Source organism: Aulonocara sp. 'chitande type north' Nkhata Bay, linkage group LG1 (genome assembly GCF_057382095.1).
Source record: "Aulonocara sp. 'chitande type north' Nkhata Bay isolate Kocher_YH1m ecotype deep benthic linkage group LG1, A_spYH_male_GT1.1, whole genome shotgun sequence".
Classification (NCBI taxonomy): Eukaryota; Metazoa; Chordata; class Actinopteri; order Cichliformes; family Cichlidae; genus Aulonocara; species Aulonocara sp. 'chitande type north' Nkhata Bay.
In genome coordinates, this window is record NC_141344.1 from 31692870 (window position 1) to 31710463 (window position 17594).

The window sequence follows — 17594 nt, forward strand, 5'->3', positions numbered from 1 at the left end:
TCCACAATGTGAGAGGTTGATAAAAGTACACAGGAAAAAAAAAAAACATAATTTCAAGGTATATCTGATTAAGGTGGTTTTTAAAACTGGTGTAGTGCTGGGTTAAGATGAGGAATATGTTGCATAACTGTTTAATTTATTTTGCGTGATTGTGCTTTTTTCTTTTTTTTCTTTTTTTAATGTTTTTTAGTAACTAAATACTCCCAAGAATAAACCTTCCCCACTTCTGTATTGTTCTTACACCTTGGTTCTTACTTTGTAGATAAGCAATAGCTCTGGAGAGACTCTCGGAGCTGACAGTGATCTGAGCAGCACAGCAGGCGATGGCCTTGGCGGGAGAACCGCCCCTCATTTAACTCAGTCCAGGGGGACTCTTTCTGACAGCGAGATTGAAACCAACCCAGCCACCAGCTCAGTGTTTGTAAGTAAAGGACTCACTGCTTTGTTTATGACTTCACAAGTTAAAATAAGTGAAAGCTTCACAAAAGGTACTGGGCCTTGGTGGGATTTCAAGGTTCAGTTGAAGTTCAGTCACAACCAGTAGAGGTTAAAACTTGAAAAAGTTGAAGTGGAAAATAGTTTTTGTTTCTTTAACTAAGATTAAACTAAGGAAACCTACATCTTCCAGCAATTCAGTGTTCGTGTTGCGTTAAAACCCAAGTGGTGTCAACGTATTTAAATGAATTTAAGCTAGTTTTCTATATTTGCACATTTGCGAACATATTTGGGGTTATTGTAATAACTTCTGATTCACTTTGTCTTTTTTCCAAAGGGGAAGACCCATACTCTGAAACCTGGTGTAAAAGATCATTTACCTGCCTTGGCAAAGGGGCTGCCTGCACAGCCCATCGAGGACACCAGTATGAGGATTTACCTTTTCGAAGGCCTGCTGGGTAGGCTCCTGCTCTCTTGTTCTAAGGCTTTCTCTTACAGTTTGCTCCAACAGCTGATGCTTGGTAAAAACTTGCTTTCTGTTCTTTGTTGCTGTACTAACAACTTAAAATTGGTCCTTCCACTAAAGTAAAGACGGAAGCACTTTCAGTTACCCCTTACTTACTTTAACTTACGCAACTTCCTAATTTGGTTTGCCAGTTAATGTAATCACAGTGAACTTTCACTAATTTGGGAGTTGCTTATAATAGAGCAAAGCAGAAGTCAGACATGTGATGATTTAGGATTATGTAATGTTAAATGCTACAAACCAGTAAACTACAGCTAAAGGTTAAAAGCTGTTTTGTTTTGTCTAAAAAATAAAATAAACTGTAAAGATAATTGTAATAATAGTAGTAGCCCACTACATGCCAGTATAACAGTTTCAGTGTTCTCCATTGATTCTTCAAGTGTCTGGAACGCCACTGAAGGCTCAGACATCACTCCTCCAAAAAACATTCCCTCATTTGATGCTTTCATCATGGTGGTTCAGAGTGCTGTTGACTTTGGACTCAATGGAGTCCAACATCTCCATAGATATACATTTGGTTACAATTTTTGGTGACTTTATATAAAAGCGTATACAGATATTTCTAATTGTGAAGCCCCTCCCACAAGGCCTTATAGCTGGAACAATTGTCATCTTTGATCACTCCCATTATTAAGATAGAAATGCTTTATTCTCTGCCAGGTTTTTCCTTTAATTTGTCACTCCTTCCTAACCTGTGCAAATGACTAATTTTCTTTGCTGAAGGTGGCACTTGTCTGTGACTTTTTCTGAATGACTGTAATTTAGAACACCAGAAAAAATGGTATCGAACTGTGACTCTGTGTAACAAAACAGAATGTCAAACTAAAGTAAGAACGTAAGATAGTGGCTCATCTCCTTGAGTGCTGTTATAAAATAACAAGCCAGCCAAGTTCTAGATCTGTGAATATCTGGGCTTGCTTTGTCCATTTCTCCTTGTTTTTGTTCGTCTCGTGTGGGTTTCGACCCGCTCCGCTTTTGTTGTTGCTATTAAACCTACTCACCTCTTCGCCTAACCCCCTCCTGCTTTTGCTGCTTTTTTTCCCTCCTGCTGCTCCTCATGGGGAATTCTTCCAGGCCGTGATAAGAGCTCCGTTTGGGATCAACTAGAGGATGCTGCCATGGAAACCTTTTCACTAAGTAGGGCTGATCTCTTGCCTTTGCCCTTTAATTCCTTTGTGTTTGTGGAGCGTATCCACGGTTCACCCCAGCTAGCTCTGTGTTTAATCTCTGGGTTTTCTTTTTTCCTTGCACATCTGTGTTAAACATACAGAGGGGTAGAGCATGTAAGCAATAGGAAGATGTCTCACAGGAAGATCACAGTTAAACTAGGAGCTTTTAGTTAATGTTTCTTTGATTTTTCTGTTCACAAACATTTTCCCTCTAACTTTTATTTTAACCTAACAGCCTAACATTTCATGGGTTTGCACACTGAATGAGTGTTACCTTTAAGTGCTGGTAGAGATGTAATTACCAGCTGAACACACTCAAGCAACCAGCTGATGAGTGATACTGTTAAATGTCAAGATTCCTAGTGACCAATTACCACATTGTAATAGGGGTGAGAAAAAATGATGTAATGGAAAGTGAAAGCAACTAATTTGAGGCTAAAGGGGGAAAAAAGCTCCACTAACTTGTTATTTTGGAAAGGTTACAAAAACCGCACTTAAAAGCTGCAGCAGACAACACTGTACCTGCTGTGTGTGTGTGTGTGTGTGTGTGTGTGTGTGTGTGTGTGTGTGTGTGTGTGTGTGTGTGTGTGTGTGTGTGTGTGTGTTTTAACCAAACCATTTTGGTTTAGTTTTCATTTGACCTGTTTTGATGTGCGCTTAATTATGCTCATCCAAATGTTCCAGTAAACCTTATTGTGTGTAAGATGTGTTAACGACCAGCATGTATCAGACCCCGATACACGCATATTTTCTCCTGTTATAGAAATGTATGCAAATCTTTGAAAGAGCTTGGTGGCTGCATGTGGTGTAGTTTGTGTTAATATGTTACCAGCCAAGGTGCAGACAGAAGCTTTTCAAATTTTGGGGAGCTTCATCTGTCTTCTTGATGTTTCTAGGTAAGGAGCGCTCCACACTTTGGGACCAGGTGCAGTTCTGGGAGGATGCCTTCTTAGATGCTGTTATGTTGGAGCGTGAGGGCATGGGCATGGACCAAGGACCTCAGGAGATGATTGAAAGGTTCCACTTGGCCATTGTTTTAGTTCAGCCAGTGTGATTTATGTTAATTTTCATATGCTTTTTTTTTTTTTCTCTTGGTCTTGGTTTTTTCACTATGTTGCATCACCGTTTTCATATCTACTCCATGGAACTCATTGTGGACTGTGAATAAGTTCTTCTGTGTTGCATGTCGACACAGATACCTGTCACTGGGAGAACATGACCGCAAGCGCCTGGAGGATGATGAAGACAGACTTTTGGCCACCCTGCTGCACAACATGATTGCATACATGCTAATGATGAAAGTATGGAGTGCTTTTTGTCAGTTCATTCAAAGCACAGTAAAACTGTTTGTTAATATACACAAATTTTTGTTTCCCTGTGAATATGTCAGCCTTTGAGGTTTGTGTTTGTTTGTTTTCATGTAGGTGAGCAAAAATGACATCAGGAAGAAAGTGAGGCGCCTGATGGGCAAGTCCCACATCGGCCTCACGTATAGCCAAGAGATCAACGAGATACTTGACAAACTGGCTCAAATGGTAAAAATTTGTATTCGTTTTATTTCACCCAGTTAAACTTCAGTTCATTGTTTTGATGAAATATGTGCTGAACTACATTTGCAGAACGGCCGAGAGCTGTCCATCAGGCCCAGCGGAAGCCGTCACATCAAGAAACAAACATTTGTTGTTCATGCTGGCACTGATACTACAGGAGACATCTTTTTCATGGAGGTATGCAAAGTCTGCATTTTATGTGTACTGTCTCCCTAATGACTTGGTCACATTAGAGTAAAAATAAGAGGGCATTCTGCTTGTGACTAGGAAGAATTTGTGGTTTGTCAGATTGATTACTAGTTACAACTTTTTGCTCACAGGTTGAGCACGTAACCGCCGTCAACCTCCGGATAATTGCACAGGTTGCCTGTTGGGAACAACCGATCTCCAAACAATCATTTTCTGACTTGGTCTGATTGTAACAAACTCAAACAGATTGTGTATCTCGTTGCAGCAGGGGACTCAACTGTTACTGGTCCTAGATAAAAGCAAGTTTGCAGAGTGCTTATATTATTTTGCAGTTAAATTGGTGTAATGCAGCAACTGTGTCACTATTTGTGAAGTAATTTCAGATGGTTGAGGTTCTGGCTAGACTCTAAATGTAAGTAGATGATGTGCATTTCTGTGTATGCAAATGGCAACAGATTTGTAAATTTCACATTATCATAAATGGAGTTTGTTTAACTGCCGACTTGACCTCCAACCAATAGCAGATTGAGACCATTTCACTGCCAAATTGGCGCACTAAAGTTGCAACCATTGTTGGTTGCAGACTTAGTCCCTGTCTTTGACGTAACCATTTCATAGACGTGATTGGAAGCTCCGCAGTAATGCGGACGCTGCACCGGTCCGTCGTGGTGAAGAGGGAGCTGAGTGTAAAAGCGAAGCTCTCAATTTACCGGTCGATCTACGTCCCTACCCTCACCTATGGCCACGAGCTGTGGGTAGTGACCGAAAGAACGAGATCGCGGATACAAGCGGCAGAAATGAGCTTCCTCCGAAGGGTGGCTGGCCTCTCCCTTAGAGATAGGGTGAGAAGTTCGGTCATCCGGGAGGGGCTCAGAGTAGAGCAGCTGCTGCTCCTCATCGAAAGGAGCCAGCTGAGGTGGTTCGGGCATCTGACAAGGATGCCCCCTGGGCGCCTCCTGGGTGAGGTGTTCCAGGCATGTCCCACCGGGAGGAGGCCCCGGGGCAGACCCAGGACACGCTCGAGAGATTATATCTCTCGGCTGGCCTGTGAACGCCTTGGTATTCCCCCGGATAAGCTGGAGGAGGTGGCTGGGGAGAGGGAGGTCTGGGCCTCTTTGCTTAGGCTGCTGCCCCCGCGACCCGGCCCCGGACAAAGCGGATGAGGATGGATGGATGGAGATTGGAAGCTCATTACACAGTCGCAGTAATTTTAGGTCATGTTGTGGTCTTAAACCACTGTTTTCACCAGTGTGCCTGTAGCATAACGCAAAGGTTGTAGCAAAGGATATTTTTCTAAAATATCAAATGGTCTCAGAGTGTCTGAAACTTTCCTGAACATAGAAATAGTGTGCTTATTTTACTTGTGCTTTATTGTTCCAGGTTTGCGATGATTGCATAGTCCTGCGCAGCAACATCGGTACCGTTTATGAACGCTGGTGGTACGAGAAACTCATCAACATGACCTACTGCCCCAAGACCAAGGTGCTGTGTCTCTGGAGACGCAACGGCCAAGAGACGCAGCTGAATAAGTTCTATACCAAAAAGGTCAGAGGCTTCTTGTGTCTGCATCTCTTGTGTTAAATGATGCAGACACATCATCTTCTTAAGAGATGTGTCTGCATCTCTTAAGAAGATTCTAAAATCGAATAACTTTCTGATTGCTTTCCAGTGTCGTGAACTCTACTACTGTGTTAAAGACAGTATGGAAAGGGCTGCAGCAAGACAGCAAAGCATTAAACCAGGTATGGAGTGAGTTAGAGCAACCACAGGCTCCTTTTTGCATCTTATTTCATTCATTATTCTCTTTAACATGGACATTGTTTCTTTTGACAGTTTGATTGTTGAGTAGTACAAAATAGTATTTTATTTTGATTAATTAAATATTTTAGAGCAGTCAGTATTGCATAGATATAGATATGTTGATAATAACACAAAACATGGACAGACCTAAAGTTTAATAAAGCACTGCTGCAGTTTTGAAATTTCCAAGTACTTCCAGGTTGTTTAAGGTAAGAAGAACATGTGACAAGCTTTCAGACATTCCTGTTCCTGTGTCCATCCTTCAGGTCCCGAACTGGGCGGCGAGTTCCCCGTCCAGGACATGAAGACTGGTGAAGGTGGACTACTGCAGGTCACACTGGAGGGAATCAACCTTAAATTCATGCACAGCCAGGTAAGAGACCAGTTCTACTGCAAAGAAACTGCGTCTCATCTCACAGAAGGGCATGACAATGTAGAATCACTCATGATGGTTCAGACTTCATCGTCCTTCTGTCCACCCTCTCCGCTCGTCTCTCGTGTTTGCCTCCGAATCATTTCCTTTCATCGTGTGACGTCTTCCTCTATCACTAAGAAAATCCTTACAACACATTTGATTGGCATCTACTCATACCTGTTTTTCCCATAGAGGAAGAATTCCTGTTTGTGCTTTTGCTTTTTTTGGATTTGGCCCCCCCCCCGTTTCTGTGTGTGTGTGTGAGAGGGAGAGAGAGATTGTGTGCATGTCTTTGCCAAAAAATGAACCCATCCTTCCACACAAGTTTCTTTCGACATCTGTGGTGCTCGGATTTCATGTTGAGTTACTGTGTGGGAGGAGATGTTAATCTGTTCGTGTGTGTGTAAGAGTGACGTTCCACAGTGGTAAGACGGATGACCTTGAGAAAAGACTTTTCATTAATAATTGGCTATTTTATAGCAACCTTTGATTTTAAGTTTGGACCCCTTGAACATCTTCATGTGTTGTCTTCATGTCTGAGCAGTAGTGATAGTTGGGTGCTTTGTTTCCACAGGTTCATTTAAAATGTGTAGCTCTGATTGAACTATGCTGAATAATACAAATTAGGGGTAGAAGTGTTCATTGTTAGATACCCACTATCTTTAAACTGGCATCAGTTCACCCGAGGTCCTACGTTTTTTTGTTTTTGTTTTTTCCTTTTAGAAAATTCTGCAGCAGTGGTGTTCTGGGTAATTTGGACGGTCCATCACACTGCAGAGACGTGTCATTGGACCCACTTTCCACCCCCCAAAAACTGAAATATAATTTTTCTGTTACCGCATAAATTTCTCCCATTTTAATTACATGCACTGCAGTATTATGCAAAAGACTTAATTGTACCTTGTTATATTTTGGATGTTGTGATTAATTAGAAGCAAAATGCCCAAACCCAAGTTTTTGGGATAGTACTGTATCCGGTTGTTCAGTGATGACGCGACGAATCCTACTTCCGGGTCTAAAGTAGTCTGCGTTTAATATGGCTTTTGTGTTGTTAACATGTTTAATGTTATGTATTTTCTTCTATTTGATCTCAAAAAGCTCCTAAAACAGTCAGTGATCCCTGTTGACCTCCCTCGGCTTTTATTGCCGCTAATAATTTATTTAAGCTCAGTTTTTAAAACCTTAGGATGTAACTACAGCCCAGCCCATGCAGCAGTATATGAATGACTAACCTCGTATTGTGGATGGATTATCTCAGTTGTTCTCCTGGCTGAAGTTTGGTCCTTTTACAGCATCCTGCCATGCGATTACATTTGTTCCTGACCACCGAGAACACTCACGTTAACTTTTATAGAGTGGAAAAAAAGTTAGCTTGTTTATATTATGCTAACATAGCTGTGTCGCTAGTGGTCACGTAGCACATCATTATATACCAGCTAGCCCAACTTCAGTAACCCTACAAACGTCACTGCTGTTTAGTTTTCTGTCTTCATTTATGTTGGAAGTGATAACAGAGCTGTACGTTTTAATTTGTTTCCAAAACCCCGCAGTCAGGACATGCTATATTGTATTTAGATAGAAGCTAGTGAGCTAACTCCCTGCTAACTTCTAACTCCGTTAAATGTCATAAATTCCGTTTTCATGGATGCCTGGATGTTAAACTCAATTGTTACACCTGGTAGAGCAGAACGCTGATCATTTTATTAAAGATGAAAGACTTTAGACTGTTTTTCAACTCTCAGTAATGCCATAGTGATCGTTTGATATATGGACCTGCAGCGGAGTTTAGACCCAGACACGGCTAGTGATGTCAGACTTAACGACCGGATATCAGTACTCAAAATGAGGAACTTTGTTCTATTTAGTTTTAATTCATGATGGTGCCCAATACAATACCAGTCAAAATTTTGGGCATAGTGAGGGCATGCATATTTCTCATGAACTGAATTTAATAAAAATCTGATGCAAAATTACACAAAATTAAACTCTTTGAAACTCCCAAGTGTTTTGGAAAATGTAAATGTCTTAAAATTCAGTCTAAACAAGAAAAAATATTATAATTTAGTTTTTCTCTCAGTGAGCTACTATTGATTTATCTTAAACAATTATGTAGTAGAAAAGTAAGGTATACCCAAGATACACATATTTGGTGGACAGCGCAGTACTACAGCAAAACGAGCTCAACTTACTGTTGGTCAGTGAATAACTCTACAGTAACTATTCACAAATCACAGTAGAGATAAAATGTGGATAATAACCAAAAATAAAGAAACAACCTAGTGTATGCAAACTATTGACTGTAGATATATACATGTGTGTAAATGTTTGGCTGGTCAGCAATCATAGACTGTATATTAAAGACGGATATAGCCACGGTGATATTGTAGACCCTGTTTATGAAGTGTCGACTTGAACATTTTGGCCCTTGTCATCTTGATTTCTTTGAAACCAGACATGACAAGTAGATCCAACCAAGGAACTGACAGGCACCTTAAATAATAGCCTGCTTTAATACTTTATGGGACACTAATTGGCAAAATGCTTTTAATTTTGTGTTAAATAAGAACTGAAACGAACAATTGAGACAAAGTAATCAGAAAATATATAAGATCATAGATCAAGTGAGAAATGGGACTGTTTTCCACTTAACTTTTACATATTCAGTTGGTTTTGCAGCCAGAGGAAACAACCCCTGGTGGCCATTAGAAAGACTGCAGGTTTAAAACTAGAACCTAGTTAACCACCTCCATCGTCCACACTGCTCCACATCGGTCTGCCACCCTTCACCCCCCCAACTCTCCTTCTCAGGCCTGAAACCCTTTCAATAACCTGTTCTCCACACTCTGCACAGTCGTACACTACCCCGCTCTGACTTGCAGCACCTCTGCTCAACATCCCATCAACGACCCGTTCAGTCCTGCAGTAATTATTCATCTTCTTCAGTGTGTATGTGTTTAGAAGGATTTTTATCTATCAATCACATCTAGCTAGCTTTGGCTCATGGTGTAGCAGCTTTCACATCAAAATGTGTGTAAACTTTGTTTTGCTACACAGCCAGGTGTGCTAATATTGAGCTGTGGGGTTCAAAATTACTCAGATTCTAGGTATAAGTGGTAGTTTTTAATATATATATACTGCCCTCATATGATTCAGTACATTGTGGAAAAAAAATTCCCTATATGCTGAGTAACTCCATTTTTGGAAAACTTGTGGAATATCAGATGATAGTTTTGAAGTTTTTTTGTTTTTGTTTTTAGACAGAGCCACATGATTTTTGAAATGCCAGGAAATCAAAATGACCATCTTGGTATTTTAAAGCCTAAAGGCTTCTTCCATCTTTTAAATACAGTCCATTGTCAAAACTAACAATCATGTCTACTTTCATAGTTTGTTTTTTTCCCCACCTAATGTGACAAATAATATCAAACTAGTAATATATAATTCCAGTAGCTCTGTCATATTTCAACAGACCACTATTACTAATCCCAAATACAACATGATGAATTAAAAATTTCCATGCACAGTATTTGCATCAGCTCAATAAACGTCCTCATAGATCATGTTGGGGTCAAGAAGACTAACTGAAAACTAAGCAGTGTAGTGAGCGTCCGCCTTGTTGGGTCCCTCTGCAGTGAGATGTATCAGAGGAGGCATCCTGCACATAGTGGGATTTATTGTCCATCAGTAACTACCCTCATTTATTTGTTCTGCTGTGTGAGCAAGTGGCGTTGGTGCCAGCCCTTGTTGCTGGAGGAGGAGGCATGGAGGGCTCTGGGGGGGAACTGAGATGTTTAAAGTCCAGGAAAACAGAGGTGAATCCAGTTCTTAATACCCTAGTCAAACCTCTAGTCTTCTCTTTTTTTTTCTTTTCTTTTTTTTTGTTGTCTTCTTTTTTTTCTTTCCTATTTCCTAGTAGTTTTTTGTGGGCTGAGTCCTCTGGTGATGGATTTTTTTTTCTCCTTCAAATCATATTGGCTCTTGTAACCACTTAGCTGGATTTTTGATTTGAATCTGTACGAGGCTCCTGTGGACAGTGCCCTCTCAGAGTGTCGTCGAGTGTTTGTGCTCTTCTGTCCGATAATAATCCAAACCATTTCTCTCCCATGCTCTCTCCCCCTGCAAGGAGCGGAAGGTACACAACCTCTGCTGTGTTTGCTTATTAGCAGTTACATCTTATTCGGTTCCTTTTGTTTTCTCTACCTCTTTTCTTTCCTGTTGTAGCTGTATGGCAACTCTAATTTTGTGTCCTTGTCTACATTTTATATGGAACTTCCATGTATGCATCATATGGGCCATATTGCATCTTTGAGCATAAAGAAAAGATTTTTTTTAAAAGTATCTATGCTGTTTACACCAAACATGACAAAACTGTCCCAGTTCTGATTCATTTCATTGATGAGCCACGTTGAATCAGCGTTGAGCTTCTCCTCATTGCCCATGTATGCGTTTGATCATGGAAAATTTCTCATAGTGTGCTTTTTCTTTTCCTTTCTTAGCTGTTCAAAGCTTGCATTCCATGTGTAGCCTTTTATTTTGACCTTTCACACTGAATAAAACAAGTTTAAACATGGCTAATTCTTTAAATATGACGTGTTCACCATCCAGTGTTGTTGAGTTAATAATGTTCTGTCTTGTTTTGTTTTGTTTTTTGTTTGTTTTTAGGTTTTCATAGAGCTGAGTCACATTAAAAAGTGCAATACAGTGAAGGGAGTCTTTGTCCTGGAGGAATTTGGTAATTACACCATCTATTGATTCTAGGCCTGTACTCGGCACGGCAGTAACTCAGCTTCACGGCAAATGTATTGATGAAAGCTAATAAGGGTTCACTAAATTGGATAGCCGCCCTCCTCTGGAGCATTGAGACACTGACGTCTGCAGGCGATTAAGTGCGTCATGCATTATTTCGAGGGTGTGGTTTGCGCTTAGTCATATGCAAGTGTTGAGGTTTAGAGCAAGGTAATAAAAAGCCAAAGTTTGTGAGAAATGGTGTGCGCAGTGTAGAGAAGGAAGGCTGAAACGTGTATCATAAATAGCTATGCCAGTTTGTGTAGATGTGTGAATTAAAGGGGACCTGTTCTGCTTGTTTCCAATTCAATTTTTATGTTGGAGTAATTAGTAATCCTCATTGATCTTATACTAGATTATGGTGCAAGCAGTTTAGTCTCATTTTTGCACTCTTCCTATTTAACTTTAAGCCAGCTTTCTGTGATTCGCTGCTACCCACCAACAGCAGCTTTGGACAGCGTGTCAGTAGAGTGGCTCTGCTCACAGTATAAAGATATTTGCTCTCAAACTAGTCTGAATGCTCTGATTTTGGTTCTATATATTTAAAATATTGCACATTTTTCAAATGAGAATCCACCACTGTAGTATTAACATGTAGACACACACAAACTCAGCAGAAAATAAGGACAGGGTCCCCTTTAAAGGTGCCATACAAATATTAGAAATAAAAGCATCATATTAACTGATTTTCCAGAAACGACATAATCAAAGCTTATAATGCTTGGAAATATGTAAGCATTAAGGGCATTTTGCTCATATTATGGTTTTCATTTGTTGACAAAAGCCATAAATAGATCTAAATCTCTCAAGTAACACGAGTCCCCTCGTAGCTAAATGGCAGCCTGTCCTCCATGACAGCAGTGATGTGTTCTAGCCCTGAGTTAGATAAGTTGTTACTAGAATTTGAGCTGCCACCTTTTCAATAAGACTGTAACCTTTTTTAGATCTTAAACCATGTATTTTTTTGGCCTGGTTTAAACTGTTCCATGTTGAGTCAGCCTGAGGGAAGAGAGCAGCAGAGTCTGAATGTCTTTAAAAGCGGTCGATACTGCATCGTGCCTGATACATGAAGAGGAAGACATTTAGTCTCATTAGTAGGATGGTGTAGTGGCTAACACATTTGCCTACGGAGGAGACACAGACCCAGCCTCAGGGGGTCACAAGCTAGGTACTCGTAGTGCCAGATGAATGGGAGGGTTGCGTCACGAAGGGCATCTGGTCTAAAATCTGTGCCAAATCAGTCACACTGATCCATCCGCTGTGCGACCCCCTACTTCAGGGAGCAGCTGAAAGTACAGCTCAAGTATGAGGATTCTGTCCGACCTGAGATGCGTCACACAGTTAGTGGGTTCCTGTTAAGTTTCATGGAAAATGCAAATGTCTGACTGAATGGTGAGCAGTAGCTGTAACTCTTAAACTTGCTCAGACGTCGAGCGCCTGGCTGGGTTACTGTTGTGTCTCTGTGCTGCTTTTGTAATGTTGCCCTCATCTTTGCCACTATGAAAACCTTCATTCTCCAGCAGGTAAAGTGTCGTCACCTTTCTCCTTTCTTATTGAAACTAAACCTGTGCAGAATATTTCCTCACTCCGTCCTTTTCATAGATTTTATTTTTTTCTTCCCCCCTTCCTCTTTCCCCTTTTCTGTACCGCTAATTTTTCCTCTGCTTCTTCCATCACTTGCTTCGGATTCATTTCGGAGATCACCCCAGACTCCATCACTCACGTGGTCATCACTCTCTGACCATCTGTATCTCAGCAAGCGGAGATCTTAGGTGGGACAGTTAGTTTGTGGGGGTTGAGGATTTCTCAGCCCTTTCACCTGTCCAGATCTCAGCCTTTCCATCTCTGCTATGGGTTCAGTTACTAATGAAAAGTCAGCCTGACCCGTGGACAGCGACGTGGTCCCGGGTCGAAGGATTTTGGCCTCTTGTATCGACTCTTCTGTGATGTTTAACTTTGAGTTCACTGGCTGGAAGGGCTTGGGGAGGTCGTCCTTTTTATTGTTTGTTTTTTCATATATTAACTTTGCGGCCTTCTTGGTCGCAAACTCTCTTGTTATGACATTTGTGCTCGTATTTGTTCATCATGTGGGCCATGAACGTCTCACCAACCAATCCAAGCTGAAATTTAACATTTTGCTTTCTTATTTGAAGACAAAGAGAACATTTGATCAGTTCATTAGTCACAATAAGGAAACGCAACATGAGCAGGATTTCACAATTGAATTTTATCTAAGCTAAAAGTAGACAGCCCCTTCTGCCCCTCAATCTGATCTTTAATTGACCTTTATGGTGAACTTTTCTTGGCCCACATCTCATTTTACACCTTGTTGAAAGTCCAACCCTATAACCACACCCCCGCCCCCTCCCAAAAGCTCTCAAATATGAACTCATTGAGGTTTCTGCTGCCTTTGAATTCTCTGTTTTGTCTCTTGCACCGGCGTAGTTCCTGAAACTAAAGAAGTGGTGATCCACAAGTACAAGACCCCGATGGTGAGTCCTCTCTTCCTTTGTCTGAAATCATGAATACATACAGCTATGTGACTGCTGAATGCCAGTGACAAGATGGACACAGCAGAAATGTGTGCTTTCAGACCAGAGTTCATTTCATAGTTCTTTGAACTCTTGGAGTCAAAGAACTGACTTTTTTCTGTGCGTCTGCACCACATGAAGCAGGAACTCTCAAAGTTTATAGAAGATTTTTTGTGGGCTGGAGAATATCCGTGTGCGCTCTGGTGGTGCAAATGCAAACAGGAAAAAGCCCCGAAGGTAAACGTAGTTCTCGGGGCGAGCTTCCCAGTGGGCACTGGGCGTCTGTAGAGCTCTGGTCTGAAAATGCCTTTGGTTTTCATTTCATTTCGACAGTATGCTGACACAAGTGAAAGACCTGACCTGACCTCTGTGTTGATTGGATTTTTTCTTAATTTTATAGTATTAGACAGGTTCTTTTAACACAAGAAAATTGCATTTTAACCACTGTTCAAGAGGTAAACAGCAGAGTGACATCACCTGAGGTTATATAACGTTTAAAGATGCCCGCTTCCATGTATCTGTGGCTCAACGCTGCTTCTTGCCAAACCACCACACTGCAGTGCTGTAGCTTCTTTTTTGCTCAGAAAATGAGGACATTTTAGCAGTTGTAAAACCCCACGATGACATTTCTCAATAATGTGTCAAAAAGTGACACATTTCCCAACTCAAGTAAGACCATAGGATGATGAGCTTTCAGGTTAAAGGTCAAATAGTGCTTCCTATTAAAGAAGTGCAGGGACATTTAAAGATTTGTGATTTTGTACTTCTCTTTTTTTAAACTGCTCATTAAGTTGCTACGCTGATTAGTGGTTTCCAGCCAGTGGCAGGAACGTGTGTCATGATGCCAGCTCCCGTAGCGCAAATAAAACTGAAGCATTTGTAAAAAGCGCATCATACCATCATTAGTGGCAAATGATTGACAGAGTGCCTTGAAATACCCCACAGTATATAGACCGAGAGGAGCCTCTTATCCAGCTTTGTTCATTGTATTATTAATAACTGCACGCAGGTGGTTCCCTCTCACTTCCTCGTGTTTGTTCCTCCTCTGCAGGCACATCAGATCTGTTACTCGGTCCTCTGCCTTTTCTCGTACGTGGCGGCAGTCAAGGGGAAGGAGGCGGAAGGAAAACCCAAGATGCTGTCACCGAGACCCCTTCCTAGCTAGTCTACACCCCACACTCTCCTCCCCTTCCCTCTCTCCCTCATCCCTGGCGTGCCTCTCTCTACTTGAAAATGGCATCTCGGCTCCTAAAACCAGACTCGACAATCCCCAACTTCACTCTAAGCACACAACTCCCGCGCTCCCCTCCTGTGTATATACAAACCCGAGACCCTTTTTAGATCCAATTGTGTAGACATGTTTGGTCTGTGATGTCATGTAAATACTTCCAGCTCTTCACCACTGTTGCCCAGATGTTCTTCCCAAACTAGCTAAATGTTTGCCCGCTTCATTATTCTGGAAAAGTTGCTCCCCCCAGAGCTCCTCTGCTCCCGGTGAATGTTTTGCTCCTTGTTCCTGCTAGCAGGACCCAACAGTTTTTACTCGTATGTGATGTGAGGGCTCCACTACCCCATCACCCCCCAAACCCCGAGGCACTGAGTGCTTGCAGGTCCCGCGCACAGCCTCGACGTACAGCGTAGCTTCCTGCCCTCTCCTGCCCGTCTCCATATGACTGTATGACGTATTCTGTGATATGTGGTTACTGTAAAGGTCCAGTCTGTCCCAGTTGGTCCAACAACCAGAGACTGTCGTGTAGTGCGGGATGTTCCATGCTGAAAATGCTACTGTATACTGCACCAGAGCACCGCATGTAAATGCTTCGTTATGGTGTTTGAACCCTAAAATACTGTGAGTGTTCTCAGATGTGTACTCTAGCCCGGCCCACCCGGCTCAATTACTGTTCTAGTTCTACTGTAAAATTTCTCGTCTGTGGTCTGCTGTTATCAATTGCATGTTACTATAAGGATGACAAATAAATATTATATATATATTTCTATATATAGTATTTATTTAATATATACATATATTGACTGTACATTTCTGGAAAACAAAATGTTACAACTGTTAATTTGCTAGATGTGCAATACTTAAAAAGTAGTTAGCCATTGCCAGAGCCAGGTTTTCTCGAGTGAACTGGCTTTCACAGGGTGACGAATGTAAGAACGAGTTTGTTTTCTATAGTACACATCGATCGATTGAATATTACGACTTCAGTGTGACACGAGCATTTAGTTTTAAAAGGTGATCACAGGTCAATCGGTGCAAAGGACTGCTGCTGTGTCGCTCTCTGTGGGTGCTAACAAACCCCACCCCAATCAGCGATGTCACAGCAGGCGGCGGGGATGCCGGGGTAAATGTCACCGTCTTCTTACAGCTTTTAATTGTAGGCAAAGGCTGCATGGATAATGAGCTACTAAAGGCAGTGCAAAATGTATTTGATGGTACACATGTGAGCTGTTTGTGTGCCCACTTTGAACAACGGATGTTTCAAAACTTTTTTCTTTCACTTGACCATAAATACAAGTATGTAAGTCATTAAAACATTCAGTGGTGGGTGATAATCTAGAGACATAATTGTAGATATTTCCATATCTGTGGTACAAACACTGGAGTTACACGCTGAAACCCCAATAAAAAGTAGTGGGGAAAAGAAGGCATTTTTAGTAACAGTGTAACATCCGTGCTGGAATTATTCCTGCGCAACTGAAAACACAAATATTCACTAGAGAAGCCGAAACCAGTGTAGGAGCTGCATAATCGACTGATGGGGTGTGGAGAAATGAGAAATAAGCCACCAAACCCACAGCAGCAGTTCTTCCTCCTGTGACTGACCCTTCAGACGCGCTGAAGATGCCATCTGTGGTCACCTGATCTCCAAGGAGACGATTGAGTCTTTGTCGTGTCTGGTCCCATCGCTGGCTCGTTTACTTTCACAGTGAGAGTGCGTGGGTTTTTTTGGGGTTTTTTGTGGTTCGCGTGTGTGAATGTGGTGAACACTTTTCTCTAGATCAGCAATATATCAGTACAGCTGTAAGGCTGGAAGATGTTATTTTGATCCTGACATGCTTGTATTTTTAAGGAATTTAACTGTGCAAAAGGAAATCTGAATGTGGAGAAGATGCTGTTAATAAATGACAGAACTTGATCTGAAGCATCTGCAAAACTGATCTGAGAATTTTCTGCTTGAGTTAACTTTTTTTTTTTTTTTAAACTGGATTATTACAACTCATCTCTGTTGCTGTGAAATCTGATAGCTGTAAAGAGAAGGAAAAATGACATGAGATGGATGGTGTAAGTATTCCAGTATTCAAAAAGTATTTATAAAATATGTACAGCTTTGGCAATATAATAAAGATGTCCCAAACGAAGCTCTGTGTGCTCGTCATCCTGCAAACAAGGGAAGTGGCAACAGGTGGTGCTAGTTGCTGAAAAGTTTTCTTAAAAAAATAAGTTCACACTGTTTTACGGAAGCAAATGAAGACCTTAGGCTTTCATCAAAAGAAGTGTTTCCATCCATACCTTGATCATGATTGATTTTTCTTCTACGTTGTGCGTGTGATGGGTCCACCATAGCTGCAAACAGTGGCTGAGTAACAAAGATGCAAACGCCACATAAATGACAGCATGAAGTCTGCAGGAGAATGCAAAACATTTTAAGCACCCATCTTTGCTGCCAGAGAACGAGCCATCACCTGTACGCATGTCTCATCACAGTACAGATCTGTTTCCACTAACAGCAGTGGGTGAGCGGGGCAGCTACTGAATAAAGCTCAAACTGCTTATGGGGACTCGATCGGTTTATAGCCATCACAAAAAGAACTAAAGAGCTGCTGCTCAAAGTAACCTAATCAGAGTGGTGGTTGCCATGACAGCTGTGGCTCAGGAGGTAAAGTGGGTCCACCAATTTGGAGGGTTAGTGGTTTGACCTTCAGCTCCTAAAGGCTGTATCAAAAGGTGCTTAGTCAAGACACTGAACCCCATAGTGCTCCTGATACATCCACTGGAGCGTGTGGGATAGAAGGTGCTCAAAGACAGGAACCAAAGCTCTGTGTTTGTGAATAAAGGAGAAAAGCAAGAGTATACTCACTGGACAATTTGCTAGGTACAGCTTACTACTACAGGGCTGAACCCCCCCTTATGTCTTCAGAGCTGCTTTCATTCTTCACAGAATCAACAAGGTGCTGGAAACGCTC

At 41.5% G+C, this 17594-nt stretch overlaps 1 protein-coding gene across 22 annotated transcripts in view; it reads left to right on the forward strand.

The window, feature by feature from the left end:
• The window catches only part of madd (MAP-kinase activating death domain), a 54530-nt gene extending 37761 nt beyond the window's left edge, over positions 1-16769 (forward strand). For 12 of the 22 annotated variants that reach the window (XM_086293871.1, XM_086293844.1, XM_086293853.1 and 9 more), the window contains 13 exons: positions 263-421; positions 773-893; positions 2036-2098; positions 3027-3147; positions 3326-3431; positions 3555-3665; positions 3750-3857; positions 5250-5414; positions 5539-5611; positions 5936-6042; positions 10747-10816; positions 13315-13361; positions 14452-16769. In XM_086293871.1, coding sequence (XP_086149997.1) covers positions 263-421; positions 773-893; positions 2036-2098; positions 3027-3147; positions 3326-3431; positions 3555-3665; positions 3750-3857; positions 5250-5414; positions 5539-5611; positions 5936-6042; positions 10747-10816; positions 13315-13361; positions 14452-14565 — 1365 coding nt within the window. In that variant the 3' untranslated portion in view covers positions 14566-16769. The remainder of the gene's footprint in view (positions 1-262; positions 422-772; positions 894-2035; positions 2099-3026; positions 3148-3325; positions 3432-3554; positions 3666-3749; positions 3858-5249; positions 5415-5538; positions 5612-5935; positions 6043-10746; positions 10817-13314; positions 13362-14451) is intronic. The other 10 variants (XM_086293960.1, XM_086293968.1, XM_086294021.1 and 7 more) reach the window with 2 other exon arrangements.
• Positions 16770-17594: the final 825 nt, after the last annotated feature.